The 20,587-nt window shown below is 54.9% G+C and overlaps 1 protein-coding gene across 2 annotated transcripts in view; it reads left to right on the forward strand.

The window, feature by feature from the left end:
- The window catches only part of PPFIA1 (PTPRF interacting protein alpha 1), a 90,653-nt gene that overhangs the window by 24,544 nt on the left and 45,522 nt on the right, over window positions 1-20,587 (forward strand). For both annotated transcript variants that reach the window (XM_039235388.1, XM_039235389.1), the window contains exons 3-9: window positions 13,723-13,824; window positions 14,103-14,267; window positions 14,663-14,737; window positions 15,308-15,409; window positions 15,619-15,840; window positions 17,368-17,514; window positions 19,350-19,484. In XM_039235388.1, the coding sequence (XP_039091319.1) occupies window positions 13,723-13,824; window positions 14,103-14,267; window positions 14,663-14,737; window positions 15,308-15,409; window positions 15,619-15,840; window positions 17,368-17,514; window positions 19,350-19,484 (948 nt within the window). The remainder of the gene's footprint in view (window positions 1-13,722; window positions 13,825-14,102; window positions 14,268-14,662; window positions 14,738-15,307; window positions 15,410-15,618; window positions 15,841-17,367; window positions 17,515-19,349; window positions 19,485-20,587) is intronic.

Genomic DNA, 20,587 nt, shown 5'->3' on the forward strand with positions numbered 1-20,587 from the left:
CCCCCACTTCTGCGGCGCAGCTGGCTTCCGATGGGAGTGGGGGCGGCCGTGTTGCCGGTGCCCTCGTTCAGTGGCATCACCTGTGGACGGGCGCAGGTGCTGCTGGCCACATTCGTAGTCGCGCGACTGGGATGGAGAGCCTGACTTGTCGCCCCACGCGGAAGGATGGCCAGCTCCCCGGGTTCGTGGGCCGGAGGCGCGTGCAGCCCTGGAACCACGCCAGCCCCCTCACTGGTGGGCGGCGAGCACGGGAGCGGGCCGAGCGGTGTGACAGAAACAAAACACATGTTCCAAAACACATGTTCCAGTCCCCCTGCTGCCTCCAAATGTTGATTCCAGACGGGAGGCTGAGGGGTCACCTGGAAACTTCCGGGGCGGACCTGTGCTTTGCCAGGCTCGGACAGGGCCCCCGGTGGTCAGGGGAGCACTGGCCAGTCACAGGCCTGAGGCTGTGAGGCAGAGAGGACATCCGTGCATGGAGCACCAGCGCCGTTCTGCTCAGGGAACCGAGGATCGGTTGGAGCACATGTTGTGTGTGAGGCACAGAGCGGTAGGCGAGGCGTCCAGAGAGAGCAGCGGGGGGAGAGCTGGCGGAGCTGGCTTCCAGAACCACCCCTTCAGACCAAGAAGACGTGGAGGCCTGAGCAGCGAGGGAGGCGGCAGGCACTCCAGAAGACGCTGGTGTGAAGTAGAGCCTGGCAGTCCGTTCACATGGAGGGAGACGGAGGCGGCCGCGTGGTGGCCGGGTGTCTGGCTGGGCCGCCTAGATGGATGGGTCCTGTAGCGGCGGCGCGGACCGTCAGGTGCACACTGCGGCACGGAGGACGCCGACAAACTCGGCTTGGAGATGGTTTGAGCTCCTAGAAAACCTGGAGTAGAGATGCATCGCGGGCAGGTGGACCGCTGCCCAGAGTGGGAGGGGGCGGCCGCGGACAGTGGCCAGGCAGGCAGGTGTGCGGGGTGGGCGGGGACCCGGCATGCAGCAGGTAAGGGCAGGCAGAGAGCATGGAGGTGGGCCGAGGCAGAGGGGAGTGGGGGGAGGAGGTCAGAGGCTCCCGACGGGAGGGTTGGGGGGGTACCCAAACTGGCCCCGGGTGGGCAAAGCTGAGGGCATGCCGGGGTGTCCGCCAGAGCGCTGGCAGCGCAGGGTGGGGGCGGAGGCCAAAGTGCGGGCACTGGTGAGAGAGCAAGAAAAGGAACTGGGGACTCGGGAGGCTGCGTGTCCCCGTGGGCCCTGCACGTTCTGCTCGTGTCCTGTTTTATTCTGAAAGAAGAAAAGAGAGGGGAGATGGGTCTTTTTTTAATCCAAAGCAAGTACATACTTAAAATTTAAATTGAAAAAGAATATAAGTTGAAAGTCTCATTTCCAGCCCCCTTTCCCAGTCACAGGCTGACCTTCATTTGCAGTTCGGTGGGCGCCCATCTGTGTTTTATCTTGTACACACATGAAAATACACGTGTGTGTTTGCTTTTAACCAAATTGAGGTCACATTGAAGTACTGTTTTGCACCGCGCCTTTCTGGGTTCAGATTATTCAGTCTTGATTATTTCATCGCTAAATACTGAGTATGAGCATACATTTTTTTCAGTATTTATTGCTGAAGGAAACTGACAAAGAAAAATAAATTGTATTGGAATTTTTTTACTTTGCATTGGAATATGTTTACTCTGATGCTCGTAAATAGCGATCAGTGATGGAGAGTCCAGCGCTGTTGCACTTACAGGGGCCCTAAGTGTTGAGTGAGCCCACGGGTCATGTTCTGTGGAGGTGCAACGTTTGCTGCTTTCTTCCTCGGTGTTCCTTTCTCTCTGCTCTCCCCTCAGGAGGTTACCACGTAGACAGTTATCCAGAAACTTCTCATAGATGGATGGCTGTACGTAACCTTTCTGAGCCTGCTTTTAATTAAGACGGGGGCTTTGGAACCTAAGATTTGCTGATTCGTGTTAGTACATAACCATCCCCTTTTTTTTTCTATTCTGAATTTGATGTGCTTTTAAACCTCAAGCTGAGGCACATAGCTTCTACGGACAGAAAATAATCCAAGCTAGTTTAGCATGTCAGGTTTTCAGGTGATCCTTTCTTTTTCATTTTTTTATTTTTAAATATATATATATATTTATTTAATGTTTTATTTATTTCTGAGAGAGAGAGCGAGAGCATGAACAGGGGAGGGTCAGAGAGGGAGACACAGAATCTGAAACAGGCTCCAGGCTCTGAGCTGTCAGCACAGAGCCCGACGCGGCGCTCAAACCCACAAACCGCAAGATCATGACCTGAGCCGAAGTCGGATGCTTACCCGACTGAGCCCCCTAGGCGCCCCTCAGGTGATCTTTTGTTTGCTAAAAATGAGAGCCTGTTTCTGCCATGCTCTGTGTCCCTGCATTGGGAGCACGTGGATCTCCGCCTTCTGTGAGGCTCTGTTCTGTGGCAGCAGGTTAGCAGAAGAGCAAAAAGTCATTAAGAAATAAAATGGATGGGGCGCCTGGGTGGCTTAGTCGGTTAAGCATCCGACTTTCGCTTAGGGCATGATCTCGCGGTTCGTGGGTTCGAGCCCCGCGTCGGGCTCTGTGCTGACTGCCAGCTCAGAGCCTGGAGCCTGTTTCAGTCTGTGACTCCCTCTCTCTCTGACCCTCCCCTGCTCATGCTGTCTCTCTCTCTCTCTCTCTTAGAAATAAAAGATAAATAAATAAATAAATAAAATGGAGCCAGTGATGAACACAATCAAAACCGAAAGCTGTGGTAGTGTGACTCGGGTGACCAGAGGGAGAGTGCGGGACACGGGAGGGGTCAGACCTGGGGTGGGCGCGAGGTGTCACCACTGCTTTCCACCCAGAGCCCTCCTCCTGGAGCCGCGGGGACAACTGTGTTCGTCACTGTGGGAGTTGAGTGTCGCATCTGAGCCATGGGACTTCATTTAAAGTTGGCCTGACTGCAGTGTCTGGTGTGTCTGATCAGAGCCTGTTACCCGGATCGGAGCCTCTGGTCCTCACGATGAACCCCAGCGTTCTCAAGCACTGCGTGGAACTGAGTTCTTGAACTGATTCTAATGGTTAAGTGTTGCTTTTCTTATTCTCAGTCTTGGAAATGTCTGAAGAAACACAAATCTGCTTGGCTCAGACCTCTATTTTAAATTGAGATTCTTCCAGTGACTGTCATATCTATTCGGTTTCAAAAAATACCTCAAACTTGAGTTATGGTAAATAGAACGTCACCGCGAGTAGTATGTTTGGTGTGCAGTGTTTTTTAAACAAACATTCTTTCTGAAGAGGAGAGAGCGTGGCTGCTGTCACGTGGGTTCCTTGGTGGTGACCGCAGAGGTCACTGCTCCTACTTGGGGCTGCCTCGGCGGCACCAGGTTTCTCTGCAGCAATATCTCTGCAGCAATAGTACAAACACAGCACACATATGAACATGTTCTTTTGGAATCTTAAACTCTGGAATTTCCTGTCGAATGTTTATCTAAACTCCTAAGTTTAAATTTGCTTTGATTCTTTTCACTTGAATTCTTTTGTCCAAAGAGAAAGGTTTTTCTTTAAGGAGTAAAAAAATTGACAAGTTTTAGAAATTTGTTTTCTACTGTGGCCATAGTGGTGTATCATGGAGTGATTTGGCTGTTGAATTTATTGTAAGAAACACATTTAACCAAAACAATGGGAAGTAAGTATATTCTCTTGATCGGTGAACAAAGACGGTTTGGGACCTTATGGAAAACATAATGCGGCTTTAGACTTTGGTGATGAAGGAGTTAGAGGAAGAGAGCCGATGGGGGCGAGGAGGTAAAAGGGGCTTGTGTCTGAGTGCACGTGGGGCCAGGCCAGATCCCATCTATTGCCCTGAGCAACTACCAAGATCGAGGAGGCGGTGTGATGTCAGTCTTCTCCTGAAGCGGGCGGGGAGTGACGGGTTCCTCCTGGCTAGGGGGGTACAAAGAGACCGGCTCCCCTAGCTGGGGGCGCGGGAGTGACAGGCTCCCCTAGCCGGGGACACAGGAGTGTGCAGTGACTGGCTCTCCAAACTGGAGCATCCTAGGATTCTGGAGCCCAGTTCTCACGCCCCCAAGCTTCCGGCGTCCACTTAGTATGTTTTGACCAGGTATTTCGTTTGAAGCTAGTAAGATCTTTTTGGCATAGATGGTAAGACTTTTAAAATGAAAATGCTGATATCCGCCCCCCCAGACCTACGGTCACAAGACCCTGCCAGGTGTCAGTGTTCTGGTCCGTTGCCCTCCCTGTGTCTCTGCTTTCTTCCCCACCTGCCAGCCATCCTGCGGTCTGTCTTCACCGCGGGAAGCTGTGCCCGTCAGATGTGTTTCCCGCTTCATGACCAGTGGCCGTGGGGCCCTCTCCTCCAGGGAGCCCTCCTTCTCCCCAGTGCCCCTTGCCCGTCCTCACACCTTATGCAGAGCTGTCTGCGTGTCACTTGTGGTGACACTGGGAAGGTCAGAAGAGGACTTGCGTAAATGCCACCACACAGCTACCGGGCCGTGTGGATCCGCGCCCCCGTGTTCCGCTGCCGTTCCTTCCACCACGGGAAGCCGTGTGCTCCCGGGAAAGGCCACCCGCTGCACCGCCCCTGTGACCTGCTCTCAGCTGCTCAGAGTGGCTGCTCTGTCAGCCCCCGTCTTCCCAGGGTTCTCCCTCTAACAGACATCTGGGTCACCCCCCGAGACCTTTCTTGAGCCTGCGTCTTCCGTGGCCACTGCCCTGGTCCTCTCTCCCCCTCGCTCAGGCTTTGCTGCGTCTCCTGCTGTTCCCCGCTGACCTCTGTGCGGCCAGGCCTGCGGCCCCCCGTTCCAGGTTCCCCCACCCACCTCCTCTAGGTGGTCCGCAGCTGAGCTGTCTGGCAGCGTCAGACGTGCCGGGAGCGTTTGGCCCTTGAGATGGCCCCCTCCCCATCCCCTCCTGCCTGCCGGCCGCGCCCCATCTGTCCCTCCTTTCCTGACCGCCCGCCGTTAGACGGCACACTCCTTGGACCTTACCTCCCTGTATCCGCACTCAGTGCCTGGTGATTGGCCTGGAGCAAGGGTGCTCTCCCACCTCCGCCGACACCGAGCTCCCGGCTGGGAGCCGCGGCTCTGCTCTGTGCTGCCGCTGGCTGTCCCGTGACCCCCCGAACGGAGTGCGTCCCAGACTGAGCTGTTAGCCCAGGAAGCGGTGGCTCTGTCCTTCACCTGCTGGGGCCAGAATCCTTGGAGTCATCCCGGCCGTGCTCTCCCCCTCCTCTGTCAGCAGGCGCTGCTGATAAGCCTGTCGGGAGCCCGCCTGCCTCTCCCGTGCCCCAGGCCTGCGCGTTGCTGCAGCGCCTGACCGGCCTCCTTGCTTCTGGCCTCCCCCTCCTTCCAGGGGACCCTTTAAGACTGAACAAGGGCCCAGCAGGTGGCCCGGGGGGTGCTTGTGTTCCGGCTTAGGATTGTCTCTCAGGCTGCAGCGCCCTAACCCGGGTCTGGAATCAGATGCTCATTCCCACAGTGGTTGCCACGGCCTGGGAGCTGGTGCGTCACCCTTGTCTCCCCCCACCCCGCTTCTGCGCTGCTCCAGGGGCTTTTGTTGACTCAGCGAACCCTTTGTGTCTGAGCACTGCCTGGGATTCTGAGCAGTTGGCCTGCCCTCTCGGCAGGGCCCTCCGTGTGTAGACGGACAACTCCCGGAGCCTTCGGGATGGGATCCGGACTCTGTTCTGTGGTGCACAGGGGCCTTCGGTCCGCCCACTGATGCCCACTGCTCGGGCCCCAGCCCTCTGCTGCCCCTGACGCCCCTCCCCACGGCCAGACGCTTTGTGATGGGGCTCCCCGTCCCAGCTAGCCGGGCCCTGCTCACGGCTTGACGGCCGTGCCCTCTCCCGCAGTGGGCCCTTGGGTCAGCGTGCCCGCTCCCACCGCAGACTTCCACGCTGCTCGCCGCCCACTCAGGGCCCCGGCCTGCCAGGCCTGCCACGGCCTCATCTGTCCGCTCCGGCGCAGCGCCCCGCCAAGGGCCCAGCTCTCCCGTCCCTTGTGCAGCCGTGGCGCGGGTGAATTGCGACTTCCGGTCAGGACGGCCGCGCACACGCGCTGCAACATACCTCGCTCCAACGGCAGCGGGAAAGTAAAACTTAAGTAGAGAAAGAAACCAACCAAAAAAGACAGCCACGCCCCCAGAAGAGAGTGCCCCTCAGCACAGAAGCCGCAGATCCCGGCGTGGTGGCGCGAGCGGGCCAGACTGCCAGGCCCGCTGTGCCCCAGGCGCCGGGCACACGGGGCCGTGGGCAGCCTGGCTCCCGTGGGCTGGGGTCCCAGGGTCTCCTGTGTCCGGTGGAATTAGAGCGAAAATCAGACTTGCCGCTTAAAGCTGCGTTTAGATGAGGCTTCCACACGTTAGGGTCAGTGTCCTGGGACACTGGGCATTGTGGGAACCGGGGGGCCCGGGTGGCTGGGCCGCACCGCGCGGTGACTCCCACAGGACCTGCACCGTCTGTAAGGACCAGGCTGCAGAACTGCTGTCACCGTGGAAACCCAGTGCTGGCCTGAGGCCTTGGGAGCTCGGAGGGGCAGTGGCTGGACATGAGGCAGGGAGGGAAGGGCCAGCGACATAACCTACGCGGGCCGAGCCCAAAACCAGGCCCCACAGCCTCCAGAGTGGGCACCTTACGGAACGATGCATTTGCTCCTCTGAAACGCACCGGTAGTCTGTACAGCTGTCAAACAAGCGTGTTTAAGATGTTCCATCCCTGAGAGGAAACAAGAAGTTCTAAAGCAAACAGAAAGGAAACCAGAGGAGGAGGGCACAACAGAAAACAGTCTGCAATCTAGTGAATGAAGACAGTATTGGCTGGGACGATGGACTTTGGACCGGACATAATTACAGACAGAATTAGTGAATTGACCCAGATTCCTGCACAAGGGGAACAAGTTGATGAGGTAAACATTCAAGGCCCTGAACCAGGCGGCCGACGGCCGACTCCCCCTTGGACTCGCCCGCCACGTGAGTAATCACAGGTCTCGTGGAGGCTGCTTTGAGTCTGGTTCTCCTTCACCTACAGCAGGACCAGTGTTTTCTGATCCAACATCTTGAAGATTAGATGCAAATCTCTCAACATTAGGCATCGGACGACCTGACGGTCAGCTAAAGTTCTTTAGCAGAGCCCATGGAAATCGAGGCATTTGGTCGGATTCCCTCAGGTACCCGTGGGCGGAATCTCTGTGAGACCTTGTTGGGAGAGCATGGCTTTGTGACCGCGGGGCCCGGTTCCGGATGCTGCCTGCCCGGCCTCTGCAGACAGCTGAGCGCCCAGCAGACTCTGTCAGGTTTGAAGACCCATTAGGATTGTTCTCATTTCGTTTTGCTGTCATTTTTGTGTGTGTGTTTGCAGGTTTGCCCTGAAATACTGAAGTAAAGTTGTCGTGCTCTTTCACGGGAGCAACCTTGTGTGCAAAGAGCAGTGTGTGTGTGTGGGTGTGTGAGAGAGAGAGAGAGAGAGAGAGAGAATGAATGGCCCTTAAATATCTATGACATAAATTTAACATCCTAAGCGGTTTGTTGAAGAGCTAGCTGATTACAGAGATGTGGGTGACAGAGGCACCTGTAAGGCCCTGCTGCGTCCCTGAGCACACTCAGCCGTGAGGTCCACACTGCCAGCCATCTGCTCTGTTGTTCTCAGTGATGCTCTGGGATAGAGGTGCCCAGTCAGATTCTGGCTCCTTCTGGGAGTTGTACCTGAGGCCGTTTGATCCTGTCCTGGCCCTGGGAGGGCGCCTCTGTCCTGCACAGGGGCCACCCTGCAGGCTCGGCTGAGTCCCCGCCCAGGTGCCTTTCCGTACGACCTCCTCTGGGTTTAAACTTTGCCCATGAAGTCCATTCCTTTGGGAAGTGGCTAGGAGTCATCTCTTCTGCCCTTCTGTCCCAGCACCATCTCCGAGCCAGAGCTGGGGAAAGTGGCAAGCTTGTCTGAGGGACACCCCTGCTCTAGGGGCTGAGCTCTTACTCGGTGGAGGGTGGGCAGCAGCCCGGGGTCCTCTTCAGCCTTGCCGTCGTGGTCTCAGAGCAGAGAGTAAGGGCAAAGGTGACCAGGGCCCAGCCTTCTCAGCCCGCCCCTTCCAGCCTCAGCTCCCAGAACCAGGGAGCCCCTGCCTTTCCAGCACAGTGCCCAGGATGTGGACTCTGTCGCCGACCGGTGGCTGGGGCAGGATGAGAAACACTGATGTCCTGCTCCCACCCCCCACAAGCCTTTGGGCTTAGAGACATCACGGAGCCCCGCACTCTTGTTCCGGGTGTGTGGGGGGGAAATGACGGAGCCCCGCACTCTTGTTCTGGGCGTGTAGGGGGGAGATGACGGAGCCCCGTACTCTTGTTCCGGGTGTGGAAGGGGAGATGATGGAGCCCCGCACTCTTGTTCCGGGTGTGTGTGGGGGAGATGACGGAGCCCCGCACTCTTGTTCCAGGTGTGTTGGGGGGGGATGATGGAGCCCCGCACTCTTGTTCCGGGTGTGGGGGGGAGATGACGGCGCCCCGCACTCTTGTTCTGGGTGGGGGGGGAGATGATGGAGCCCCGCACTCTTGTTCCGGGTGTGGGGGGAGATGACAGAGCCCTGCACTCTTCTTCTGGGTATGGGGGGGGATGACGGAGCCCCGCACTCTTGTTCCGGGTGTGTGGAGGGGAGATGACGGCACCCCGCACTCTTGTTCCGGGTGGGGGCGGGGAGATGATGGAGCCCTGCACTCTTGTTCCGGGTGTGGGGGGAGATGACAGAGCCCTGCACTCTTCTGGGTGTAGGGGGGGATGACGGAGCCCCGCACTCTTTTTCTGGGTATGGGGGGAGATGACGGGGCCCCGCACTCTTGTTCCGGGTGTGTGGAGGGGAGATGACGGCGCCCCACACTCTTGTTCCGGGTGGGGGCGGGGAGATGATGGAGCCCCGCACTCTTGTTCCGGGTGTGGGGTAGATGACAGATCCCTGCACTCTTCTGGGTGTAGGGGGGGATGACGGAGCCCCGCACTCTTCTTCTGGGTATGGGGGGGGATGACGGAGCCCTGCACTCTTGTTCCGGGTGTGGGGGGGGAGATGACGGGGCCCCGCACTCTTGTTCTGGGTGTGGGGGGAGGAGAGGGAGCCCCAGGCCCCCGTTCGGGGCAGGGGTAGGGGGGGCAGGGGCAGTGATTCCCCTGCTCTTGGCTGCAGCCTCTGCAGTGGAATCCTCACCCCCAGAGCCGGGAGGAAGTGGGAGATGGGGGTGTGTGTTAGGGTTCACATTCTGCAGACTCATCTTCCTTACTGAATCTTCATAGATTTTTAAAGAATAGATGTTTCTTCGTTTGTTGTGTGCCTTTGGATGCTTTGGGGGCTGCATAGTTGGGGTGTTGTCCTCCCCTAGGCGTTCTGGGGGAGCAGGCCTGTGGGTTTCTCTTGCAGGGAAGCTGGAAGCTGACCACCCAGAGCTGTGGCCACTGGAAGACGACACTGGTTAGAAGATGAACTCGATAAAATGACCAATAGCTCATAGTTCGGGGTGCTGCCCTGCCCATGATCAAAAACCCACGTATACCTTTTGACTCCCTGCAAACAACTACTAATACCCTCCTGTTGATGAGAAACGTTACTAGTAACAGGAACAGTCCATTAGCGCTTATATTGTATGTCGTACGTGTCGTGAACTGTGTTCTCAGAGTGAAGTAAGCGAGAGAGAGGGCGCTCAGTTATAGGGAGGGTAGATCAGAGCGCCGTGCTGTACGAATACGGCTTATTATCTGCTTTCTCGGTGAACATCCATCAGAACCTGCGTCAGTGCGGTCTTCCGCGACACAGGGCACTGCAGGCGCTATGTATATCACCAGCATGAGGCGTCAGAAATGAGAAGAATGCGGAAGGTTCGTGTTTATTTCCAGGTATGACAGCTCATGAGTTGACAGCGAGTCTGTGCCGGTGTGAGTGCTCCCCGATAGCTGGGCGTGGTCCTTACGACGGCTCCTCACGGCCTGCAGTCTGCTGGCGAGTGGATTGTGACACAGCGTTTCTAGCCTGCAGTGTCACAGGCTTGGGCACCGTGTTACATCATAAAACCGCCTGAGATGGACTGAGAGGCATTCTCTCCGGGGGCAGGGCGGGGGGTGGGGACACACGCCGTAAGGTCATGTAATTCTCCGAAAGCAAAGTTGTGAGACAACACATTACTCATTTTATGTCACATCTCAGTCCCTCGTGCCCATGTGAGGATAGGTGCCCACCTACACACACCTCTCGCACACGGTGTTCTTCCTGACGAACGCCTAGGTGATGGTGACACACGTGTGCGGCCTTGCCGTGCTCTCGCTCCATTTTCACATGCAGACGCGTGCACGGCAGGCGAGGTTATTTACTGGGCGCGTGGTGATCATTTGCTGTCTGGTGAGTGGAGGCGGGTCCTCACGAAGGTCCTCATCTGCCCACCTGCTTGGGGGCGGGCACCCTCGGTACAGCTTTCCAGAAGTGCATTTCTGTCTCCCCTCTGTGCCTTTCCGTTTCCCTGCAAGGTCCCTGCAGACGGTTGGCTCTGGTCCCCGCGCCCATGCCACGGAAGGGCTCGTGTGGGGAAAGGAGCCGGGACTCTGCCGCAGCGCTCCTGCTCGCAGCGCGCTTTCCATGCGCTCCCTCCTCGCCCCCCAGCTGCTGCGCCGGCTCTCCTCCATGCTGCCGTCTTCTGTGACCTCCTCAGGGTTGTGCCCTGAGCCCTTGACCTTCTCCAGGGTCCACATCCCCCGTCCCTTCGTCCCTCGTATCCACGATCTCGTTCACGACGTCCCGGATTGTCTGTGTCGCTGGTCCCGCGAAGTCCTGCACAACATTTATTTATTTTTTTATTTTTTTATTTTTTTATTTTTATTTATTTCTAGGAGAGAGAGAGAGACAGTGTGAGCAGGGGAGGGTCAGAGAGAGAGGGAGACACCGACTCTGAAACAGGCTCCAGGCTCTGAGCCGGCAGTCAGCACAGAGCCCGACGCGGGGCTCGAACCTATGAACCACGAGATCATGACCTAAGCGAAAGTCAGACGCTTAACCGACTAAGCCACCCAGGCGCCCCTACATTTAGACAGTTTCTCCAGCAGGGGTGTATTTCTTGTGTTGGGCTTGATGGTTTCCACGGAGTTTTCTGTAATGTCCGTGGCATCTTCCAGACTCCACAGTGTCCTTCTGTGGTGGTTCTCTGTCGTAGCATTGACTGTCCTTTTCATAAAGCGCGTGCCTAACGAGCCTGATGGGTCCTCATGGCCCCCGATCCTTTCACTGAATTAGAGCCGCTGTGCTCCAGGGCAAGTGGGCCGCCACGGCAAGTTCGGTGCCGACTGATGGGGCTCTGGGTGGCCAGGACGTCGTCCAGGATCAGGAGAACTTGAAGGACAGTGCCTTGCTGTCAGGGAACTCCCGAATCGAGGGACAGAGCCTCGATGGAACTAGTCCAGAGAAAGAGTTCTGGTGCTTCTTGCCTTCAGGGCCCTGGGGTGAGCGTCATAGATTAGGGCCTCCCTGACCACACCCCCGACTGCGTGTGCATGGGCGCAAGCTGCTTCACCCCTTCCTGGCTTACATCTCGGTGCTCACTCCTCTTCCTCACGAATAAATGTCCTCTGTGGCATTGTCCCGCATAGGCCACTTGCATCTACATCAGAAACCCGTGCAGGCAGACATCGACTCCTCAAGCGATTTTCTTTTTTTGTTTCTTTCTGTGTCTGAGTATGGCTGAGGTGCAGTGTACACTCATTCCTGCTTCTTAGTGATCTTCTCCGTGGTGTCCTTCTCTGTGGTGTCTGGGAAATCGTGTCCTTCCTCTTGGTGGTGGCAGCTGCTTCTGCTATCATCTTGGCAGTTTTTAAAGCCAGACCCCTTTCTAAAATCACCAAGCCATCCATCCTGTGCCAGCATTGAAATGTCCCAGCTTTCGATCCTTTCCTTCCTTTTGCCTTAAGCTGTGATGCAAGACCTCACTTTCCCTGAAGGTTGAGTCAAGTGTGTAGGTGTGTGTCTCACAGCAGTCCTGTGTCCACGGAGATGCCACGTCTTCCACACGAGACGAAAAGGCGTTTCACCAAAAGCACAAGGTGTTTGCGTCTGCCGGTGTGGCTGCCACGACAGCTGCGTGGATTTCCTTCTTTGTCCCTCCACGGTCCTCGCACTGGCCGGCTGGCAGCCGCAGGCCTCAGTGCGCGTCAGGCGGCTCGGCCTTTCCTTGTCCTGCCACGAGTCTTCTCCCCGTATCACCAGGGGTACTTTGTAACGGTCCCGGGGTGTAATGTGGGTTTACGGTGTTGTGCTCAACGTACTGAGAACTGCGCAGGAGCCCGGAGAATCACTTTTACTGTGACGCGCGATTTACCAGGGAAAGGACCTGCCCACTGCGGGGTGATTAGCGGACTGTTGCAGCACTTGAGGTGAGCGCGGTAGCAGCAGGAGGTGGCCCACAGTGACCCCCCGCCCAGGACTGCGTCTGCTACGGCTGATTTTATGCGGTCAGGACTTCGTACTGTGTCTTCACGTTTCTTTCCGTTTCTCTTGACCACAAATGGCACCGCGTACCGTCTGTTTATGTGCATGAGTTTTGATCAGTTTTACCTCTTTATAGTAGATTTGTGGATGTTTTCAGTAGTAGATGATAAAATAGCCTAGTATCTGCCTAGATTTCTTATTTTCATGGCCTATGTTTTTCTTAAACTTTCAGGCATTTCTAGGCTACTCAGTTCATCTGCCAGTCTTCCCAGATTGTCGCACATCTCCAGAAAATTTTCCAGTGTATTTTAAAAAAAAAAACACCCACCCCACGTAGAAGTGGGCCTGCATAGTTCTACATCACGGCTCAGACAGGCTTCTGTGGGTGAACCTTGTAAAGTCGGATTGCAAGGAATGTGGTCAGTTCTGTGGTAAAGTTCCCCTTGCATGGCAAAGGGTTAATTTAGGTATGCACTTGAAGTATGTCACCTGTTTGTAAATTGACTTTCTAGAATTGCCTAAATCAACTACTTTCTGTGTTTTGAATGTCAGGTTGTTATGTGAACCTTTATTCTCTCCTTTTCCTTCAAAACTCTGGGCTCCTGCTGGCTCGGGGTGAAGCATCCGACTGTCGGTTTGGGCTCAGGCCACGGTCTCATGGTTCGCAGTTCGAGCCCCACATTGGGCTCTGCGCTTGACTGACAGGAGAACATGTGTCCACCTCCTTCAAGCCACCTCTTCACTGTGTCCCGGCGGGAGCACTCAGCATCACCGGGAGAGCAACCCACGTGGGGTGGGGGCCCGGCCTCGCTCTCCTCAGCGACACTTCATCCAGAAAGCTTTCTGCTTCACTAAAGAAATAAGTCTTAAACTCTCCCTTTCTTCAAGAGGCTGAGCAGCATTTTTGGAAAGTCCTTTTCGTGTGGTTGAGTTTAATGGGGCCGCTTCTTCCAGCTACTAGACCAGCTTTTGGGACCCGTCAGCCCTTCCCAGCAGCCACTCCCCAGCCCTGCCTTCCACACGGGGCCAGCAGCTGGGGACAGGGAGCAGCCTTCCTAGCTGGTTCCCGCCCCAGCTGTTTCCGTGTCACGTATCTGCAAGGCACCTGTCCCCTTGCGTGTTGGGCCCTAGGAAAATCCCTGGGACTCGTGTGGGTTGTGAGGAGGGGGCTTGTGCACGCGCTGGGGCTCAGGGGTGGTGGGTGGGCTGGCTAGGGAGGGCCATGGAGGCCTGATGCGCTGTGGCTAAAGACCCCCGTCTCCCTCCGCTTTTGTCCCCTCCCTGCCTCCAGGAGTTTGCGGCGCTTACGAAGGAGCTCAATGTCTGCAGGGAGCAGCTCCTGGAGAGGGAGGAGGAGATCGCCGAGCTGAAGGCGGAGAGGAACAACACCAGGGTCAGTAGGTGCACTGCCGCCGTCTCTCGACTCGGGACACGGGGCACTCGCCTCGTCCACGTGTCCCCGTGGAGCTGCCGGGACCCATGAGTGCATTGTTCTCAGACCTTGTGTGATCCGTGATGAGAATTAACACTACTTTAACACGTTCGAGGGGGCGGCTCTCGGATTTGAGACTGAGTTGAAGGGATTCAGACTTGGTTTAGGATTTGGTTGCATTGAGGCCCGAAATTGAACGTGCTCTTTCAACCCGCTTTCCCCCCGGCCTCTCCCGCCAGCTGCTTCTGGAGCACTTGGAGTGCCTCGTGTCCAGGCACGAGAGGTCTCTGCGCATGACGGTGGTGAAGCGGCAGGCGCAGTCCCCCGCCGGCGTGTCCAGCGAGGTGGAGGTGCTCAAGGCCCTGAAGTCCTTGTTCGAGCACCACAAAGCTCTGGATGAAAAGGTGCCCGCGGCCACGGCTGCTCCCGATCTGCGCATGCGCTGTGTGTTATCAGGCATACGGCGCCTGTGTGTGTGACTGGAGTTTCCTTTTAAGCTTCTTGAGTTCTTGTGAGAAGACAGTTCTGTAAGGTTAACTTGTAGTGGTTAGTGGTTGGCGGGCGTGCGCTGTGTATCGACTCGCTGTTCCGAATGGAGTAATGTAATTTATTTAGGGGAAGACTTCTCTCAGGTGTAAAATTTAAAGCCGTTAACAGGCAAGCTTATTAACATTAGCATCTGTGAAAGACATTAACGGCATCCTGTCCTGTTATCTGAGGCTAAGGGGACCTTTGGGTAACTGTACGCTAAGGGGTAATTAAACACAGACACGTACAGACTCAGTCCCTTTGTTTCTAGGTGAGAGAGCGGCTACGAGTAGCACTCGAGAGGTGTAGTTTGTTAGAAGAAGAATTAGGGGCCACACACAAGGAGGTAAGCTCGAGACACCACAACGGGGTTTATTTGAGGGGGTTTCATTTTTTTCCCTTGTTTTTAAAAAATGTATGAAGCAGAGCAGTGGGGCTGGCACATGTTGCTTACCTCCCTGACCGGTGAGCGATGGCCGGCGCCCCGCACTCTCAGCGTGCAGCCCATGACACAGTCGGTTTTTATTTTTTTATTTATTTATTTTTTAATATTTTTATTTATTTCTAGGAGAGAGAGAGAGAAAGCATGAGCAGGGGAGGGTCAGAGAGAGAGAGGGAGACACAGACTCCGAAACAGGCTCCAGGCTCTGAGCTGGTAGTCAGCACAGAGCCCGATGCAGGGCTCTGAACCCACGAACCGCGAGATCATGCCCTAAGCGAAAGTCGGACGCTTAACCGACTAAGCCACCCAGGCGCCCCACACAGTTGGTTTTTAGTAACTCATTTTCTTCCAGCTGGAGAACGTCACCACTTACGTCCCCGTACTGTGCTCACAGTTTGCAGCTGTGTCTTTCAGGGAGGAGTTTCTCCATCTTTACTTATTTCCTCACCTTTCTGTTGAATTCTCTGGTTTTAGCTAATGATTCTTAAAGAACAGAATAATCAGAAAAAAACACTAACAGACGGAGTGCTTGACATAAACCACGAACAGGAAACTACGCCGAGCACGAATGGAAAGGCAAGTCCTTAGGCTTTCTCTCTGTCTCTTCCCCGGTCCCTCTGCCCGTAGACGTGGGGCCTTGTGCAGGACTGTGCGGAGAGCCGCTGCTGAGGTGCGTGGCGCCCTCGTGCTCATAGATCGCGGGACTTGCCCCATTTCCCGCAAGTGCCCTGTTTCCTAGCTCACCAGACCAGGCTATTGAAGGATGCTCCCCCCCCACCCCCCAGAGATCTTCGGACGGCTCTCTAAGCCACGAGGAGGACCTTGCCAAGGTCATCGAGCTCCAGGAAATCATAGATAAGCAGTCAAAAGAGCAGAGCCAGATGAAGGAGCGCCTGGCTGCCCTGTCCAGTCACGTGGCGGAGCTGGAGGAGGACCTGGACACCGCGAGGAAGGACCTCATCAAGTCGGAAGAAGCGAACACGAAGTTGCAGCGAGATGTCCGTGAAGTGAGTGGCGGTAGGAAGGGCCACGCCGTCGTCCAGCCGAGCGTGGGGTGCTGGGTTTGGTCGGGGTGCTGGGTTTGGTCGGCACCCGGTGCGTCCTTTCTCTCTTGTGGAGTTTGAACCTTTGGAGTTTTGTAGAAGTGGCAGCGGAACAGAACGGTGCTCCAGGCCTGGGGCCGGCTGCCTCCTCGTCTGCGGGGTGGGGTCTCCCCTCCCTCGGCTCCCCCCTGCCGGGGCCGGGCCGGCGGGTAGCGCCCTCGGGTGCGGGGTGTGGGCTGTCTGAGCTTGTCCCACACCGCGCTCGAGGTGGTCGTTTCTGGGAATCTGATTGTTGTCTCAGAAACAGGTAAGGGTGGGACGGCCTCCCTGCGCCTCCTCCTGTCACCGTGAGCTGCCCTCTGTGGACAGTCTCCCCCCCACCCCCCCGCCCCGCCCCCTCAGGAGGACCCTCTCCGAGCCTGAGTGTGTGTGTACAGGTGCGCTCTCTGTTCAGTAGCTTACTGTGGGTGAGGTCATGTAAGAATTTAAAGCAAAAATATTTGCAGAAACGATAAAACCTACTTAGTTAAATTATTCTTTGGCAAGGAAGGGAGGAGACTCTGCAGCAGAGTTTAATATGCAGAGAATTTGGAAATTCGTTTTTTTTGTTTTTATTCTTAAGAGAGAGAGAGAGACACACAGCATGAGTGGGGGAGGGGTAGAGCGAGAGGGACACAGAATCCAAAGCAGACTCCAGGCTCTAAGCTGTCAGCACAGAGTCCGACATGGGGCTCAAACTCACAAGCCATGATATTGTGACCTGAGCCGAAGTTGGACGCTTTACTGCTTGAGCCGCCCACGCGCCCCTGGAAATGTGTTTGTTAAGATTCATCACTTTTACTATTAAGGCTGCTGACATAAATTCCGTAGTAAACAGGGAGGGGCAGAAGATTAATCTTTAGGGTGGGAGCGGGAGAGGCCGGGCAGACAGCTCTGGTTCCGTTTTCAGTGTTAGGTACCCTGTGACACAGTTTTGTTACAGGACTAGGCTTCAGAAGGTTACTTCCCATTACATGGAAGTTTGAATTTTATTTCCATTTGTTAACACTACTGCTTTAACTTTGTGGGAATGGGATGATATTTCATCTGGCTCTTACCCGGGAGGACGGTGGTTGTGTCTCACGGTGTCCAGTCCTTGTTCCGTGGAAAGCTCCCTTGTGTCGGGAGGCAACAGGCGTTGTGACTTCCGGCAGATTTTATTGTATGTTTCTCTTGTAACACGTCAGAAAGAATAAGCTTGGTAAACCGAGTGGCCAGAATCCCAAGCAGGCTCCGCACTGTCAGCGCAGAGCCCAACCCGGGGCCCGACCTCACAAACTGTGAGACCATGACCTGAGCCAGAGTTACTGGCTGAGCCACCCGGGTGCCCTGAGGATGCTAGTTTTATATTTGATTTGGAAATTAGGATTTAGTCCAAATTTGTGCCTGGAGTATCTGCCTGGGTCATACAGTAATTCTTTACTTGTTTTGCCTCTGAAATATGTGCTATAGGCCATGGCCCAGAAGGAAGACATGGAAGAGAGGATCACTACCCTTGAGAAGCGCTACCTCGCGGCACAGCGTGAAGCCACCTCGGTGCACGACCTCAACGATAAACTTGAAAACGAGATCGCAAATAAAGACTCTATGCATCGACAGGTAGCTCATCTCATTGAACTTCATTCGACTTTTATTAATTACTAGTGAAGTTAAAGACCTTTTTCCTGTGACTTTCATGTTGGAAATCAAGTCTCAACGTAAAGTTTTTAGGATCTTAGAATATCGTGTTCAAAAGCGGGGGTTGCTTCAGCTTACAAGTTTTAATGATTTAGGATTTTATGTCACCATCATAAGGAGCTACTCGCCTTGATTCTCTCCCTGTCTTGTTTTATTTTTTATTTTTTTTTTTATGTTTTATTTATTTCTAGGAGAGAGAGAGACAGCGTGAGCAGGGGAGGGTCAGAGAGAGAGGGAGTCACAGACTGAAACAGGCTCCAGGCTCTGAGCTGGCAGTCAGCACAGAGCCCGACGCGGGGCTCGAACCCACGAACCGCGAGATCGACCTGAGTGAAAGTCGGACGCTTAACCGACTAAGCCACCCAGGCACCCCTCCCTGTCTTGTTTTAACTGCGTGTTTATCTTTTGCCTGTTAGCACTTTGCCCAGAGGAGCAGGGAGTGGCCAGGAGCCTGCAGGCTGCTGACCACTTTTCTTAGTGCCTGGGATCCGGGAGGAAGGGTGGGCGCAGAAGCAGTCTGGCGTCAGGATGTGCGTCTCCAAGTTCTGAGAGGCTGCACGTCTCTTCCTCGGTCATCTCTGCTCATCCGGGTTAGACACACAGACCAAGTCCAGCTTCTTGGAAACACAGTGTGTTTGTCTGCTGTGTTTCTAGAGTGTGTCAGGGGGGCCAGAATACAATGAAAGTAAAATACAAGGAAGCCATTAAAAACTACGTTGAGGAATGCTGTTTAAGAGCACGTGAGATGTTCCAAATAATGAATGTAGGAGACAGATCCCGAAATTCTACATACAGCATGGGATTTATTTTCTGAGAGTTTTAAAGCATGATATGTGGTCTGTATATACACACAGAGCTGTATGCACACAGAAGAAGGAAGGAGGCCGTGTATAAACAGATGTTAACCTCACAGGATCCTCAAATTATACATGATTTTTAAAATTTTTTGTTTATTTATATTTGAGAGAGAGAGAGTGAGTGAGAGAGAGCATGCGAGTGAGCGCGCACAAGCCAGGGGAGGGGGGGTGGGGACGGAAGAGGGCAGAGAGGGAGAGGGGGACACAGAATTGAAACAGGCTCCAGGCTCTGAGCTGTCAGCACAGAGCCCGACGCGGGGCTCAAACCCACAAACTGTGAGATCATGACCTGAGCCAAAGTTGGACGTTTAACCTACTGAGCCATCCAGGTGCCCCTAAAATCACTTAAAAAAAAAAAAATCTCTTGTCTAAATTTTTCACATTAAATTTTTTTTCAAGAGTGAGAGGGGTTTTTCTAAAGAACAGTCACACACTTAGAAAAATCACTGCCCTGGCAGTAGGCATCGTCTCTGGAGCTCTGCGCTGGCTGCCGTGCCCGGGGCGGTCTGGCCTAAGGAGTGAGCCCTCAGACCACGAGTCTGGTAATTTTTAAGAAGGGTCAGGCCTGAACCCTCTTTCCTGAACTTGTCAGGAAGAACGAACAAGCTTCTACCGAATGGGTTTTCTTTAACGTACGGGAGCCTTGTCCTTTTGAAGACTCCTTTGAAGACACTGAATGAGAACAAATACTCTGGCAAGAGGTGTTTTGCGCATTGAAACCAGGCCTAAGGAAGTGGGGTTCCTTGCAGCAAGAAGAATTTTACTCCGAGGCAGTTACCAAAACAGTTGGCTTGTATCAGAACTAACTTAATAGATCTCTAGGTGTAGACTTTGTTTCATTTTATTAAAAATAGAAACAGAAAACTCGCTACATTTTAATGCTTTGCCTTCACTTCCTAGACAGAGGATAAAAACCGCCAGTTACAAGAGCGCCTAGAGTTGGCGGAGCAGAAGCTGCAGCAGACCCTGAGGAAGGCCGAGACGCTGCCCGAGGTGGAGGCCGAGCTGGCCCAGCGGGTGGCGGCCCTCTCCAAGGTGGGGCCTGCCTTTGCTTCTGGGTCCTGTGGCGGGATCGGGATTTCCACGGTGGTTCGCGCGTGTCCCTTGTCTATCGCTGTTCTTGATGTCGGCGCACCACAAGCTATGAAACAGCTCAGATCTGTTTTTGTGCAGCTTTGTCCGAGATTGGAATGCTTTCCAGAAGTCAGGCATCGTCCCTGTTTCTGTTAGCTCCAGTTTTGTCAAATGTGTGCCGTTTCCAGTGTGCTTGATCTGAGATTCACTGCTTCTCAGAGTTAAGGCAGCAGCTCAGAGCTCAAGACCGCAGCTGTGGATAAGAGCAGGCCAGAGGCGCCTGGGGTCCTGTCCGTGGAGACTGAGACTCTTGATCTCAGGGTTCTGAGTTTGAGCCCCACGTTGGGTGTAGAGATTACAAAACAAAAGGATAGAATTTTTCTCGGAAATAAGAAAAATCTGTTTTCCTTTAAAATAATCAAAATAAAATTGTAGTTTTATATTTAAAAACTTTTTTAAACATTCATTTATTTTGAGATAGAGAACGTGCACACGTGCGGGAACGGCGGAGGGGCATAGAGAGAGGGAGAGAGAGAATCTCAGGCAGGCTCCACGCGGTCAGCCTGGCGCGGGGCATGAGATCGTGACCTGCGCTGAAACCAGGGGTCAGACGCCAGACTGACCGAGCCCCCCCAGGCGCCCCCGTGATGAGATTTCCGAGTGATTCATTCACTAGTTCAGCAAATACGGGCGCCGCACGTGCAGGACCCAGTCCCGCGGGGGAGCCGGTGGGTGGAGGGTGGTTTCCCAACATGACGTGGTCAGTGCTGGGATCGAGCGGCCCACGCGGGACGGGGGAGCATGTTACCGCGCGGACAGGCTGGCCTCCTGGGGCCTCAGCGCTTCTGTCCCACCGGCTGCGGGGGCCCCGCCGGGAGGGGGCAGGACGGGATGCTGACGCTCAGGGTTGACGTCGGGTCGGTGCCCGCAGACCGACAGCCGCAGCAGAGCCTGCCCTCGCCTCTGTGATCTGCGTGTAAAGTCTCCGTTTCTTTTCTCCCCTGTCCTCCTCTCTCCTGTCTCTGGTCGGCCTCGTAGTCCGACCCTTTGTCTTCTGGACACTC

Source organism: Hyaena hyaena, unplaced genomic scaffold (genome assembly GCF_003009895.1).
Source record: "Hyaena hyaena isolate Hyena2069 unplaced genomic scaffold, ASM300989v1 scaffold_98, whole genome shotgun sequence".
Taxonomy (NCBI): domain Eukaryota; kingdom Metazoa; phylum Chordata; class Mammalia; order Carnivora; family Hyaenidae; genus Hyaena; species Hyaena hyaena.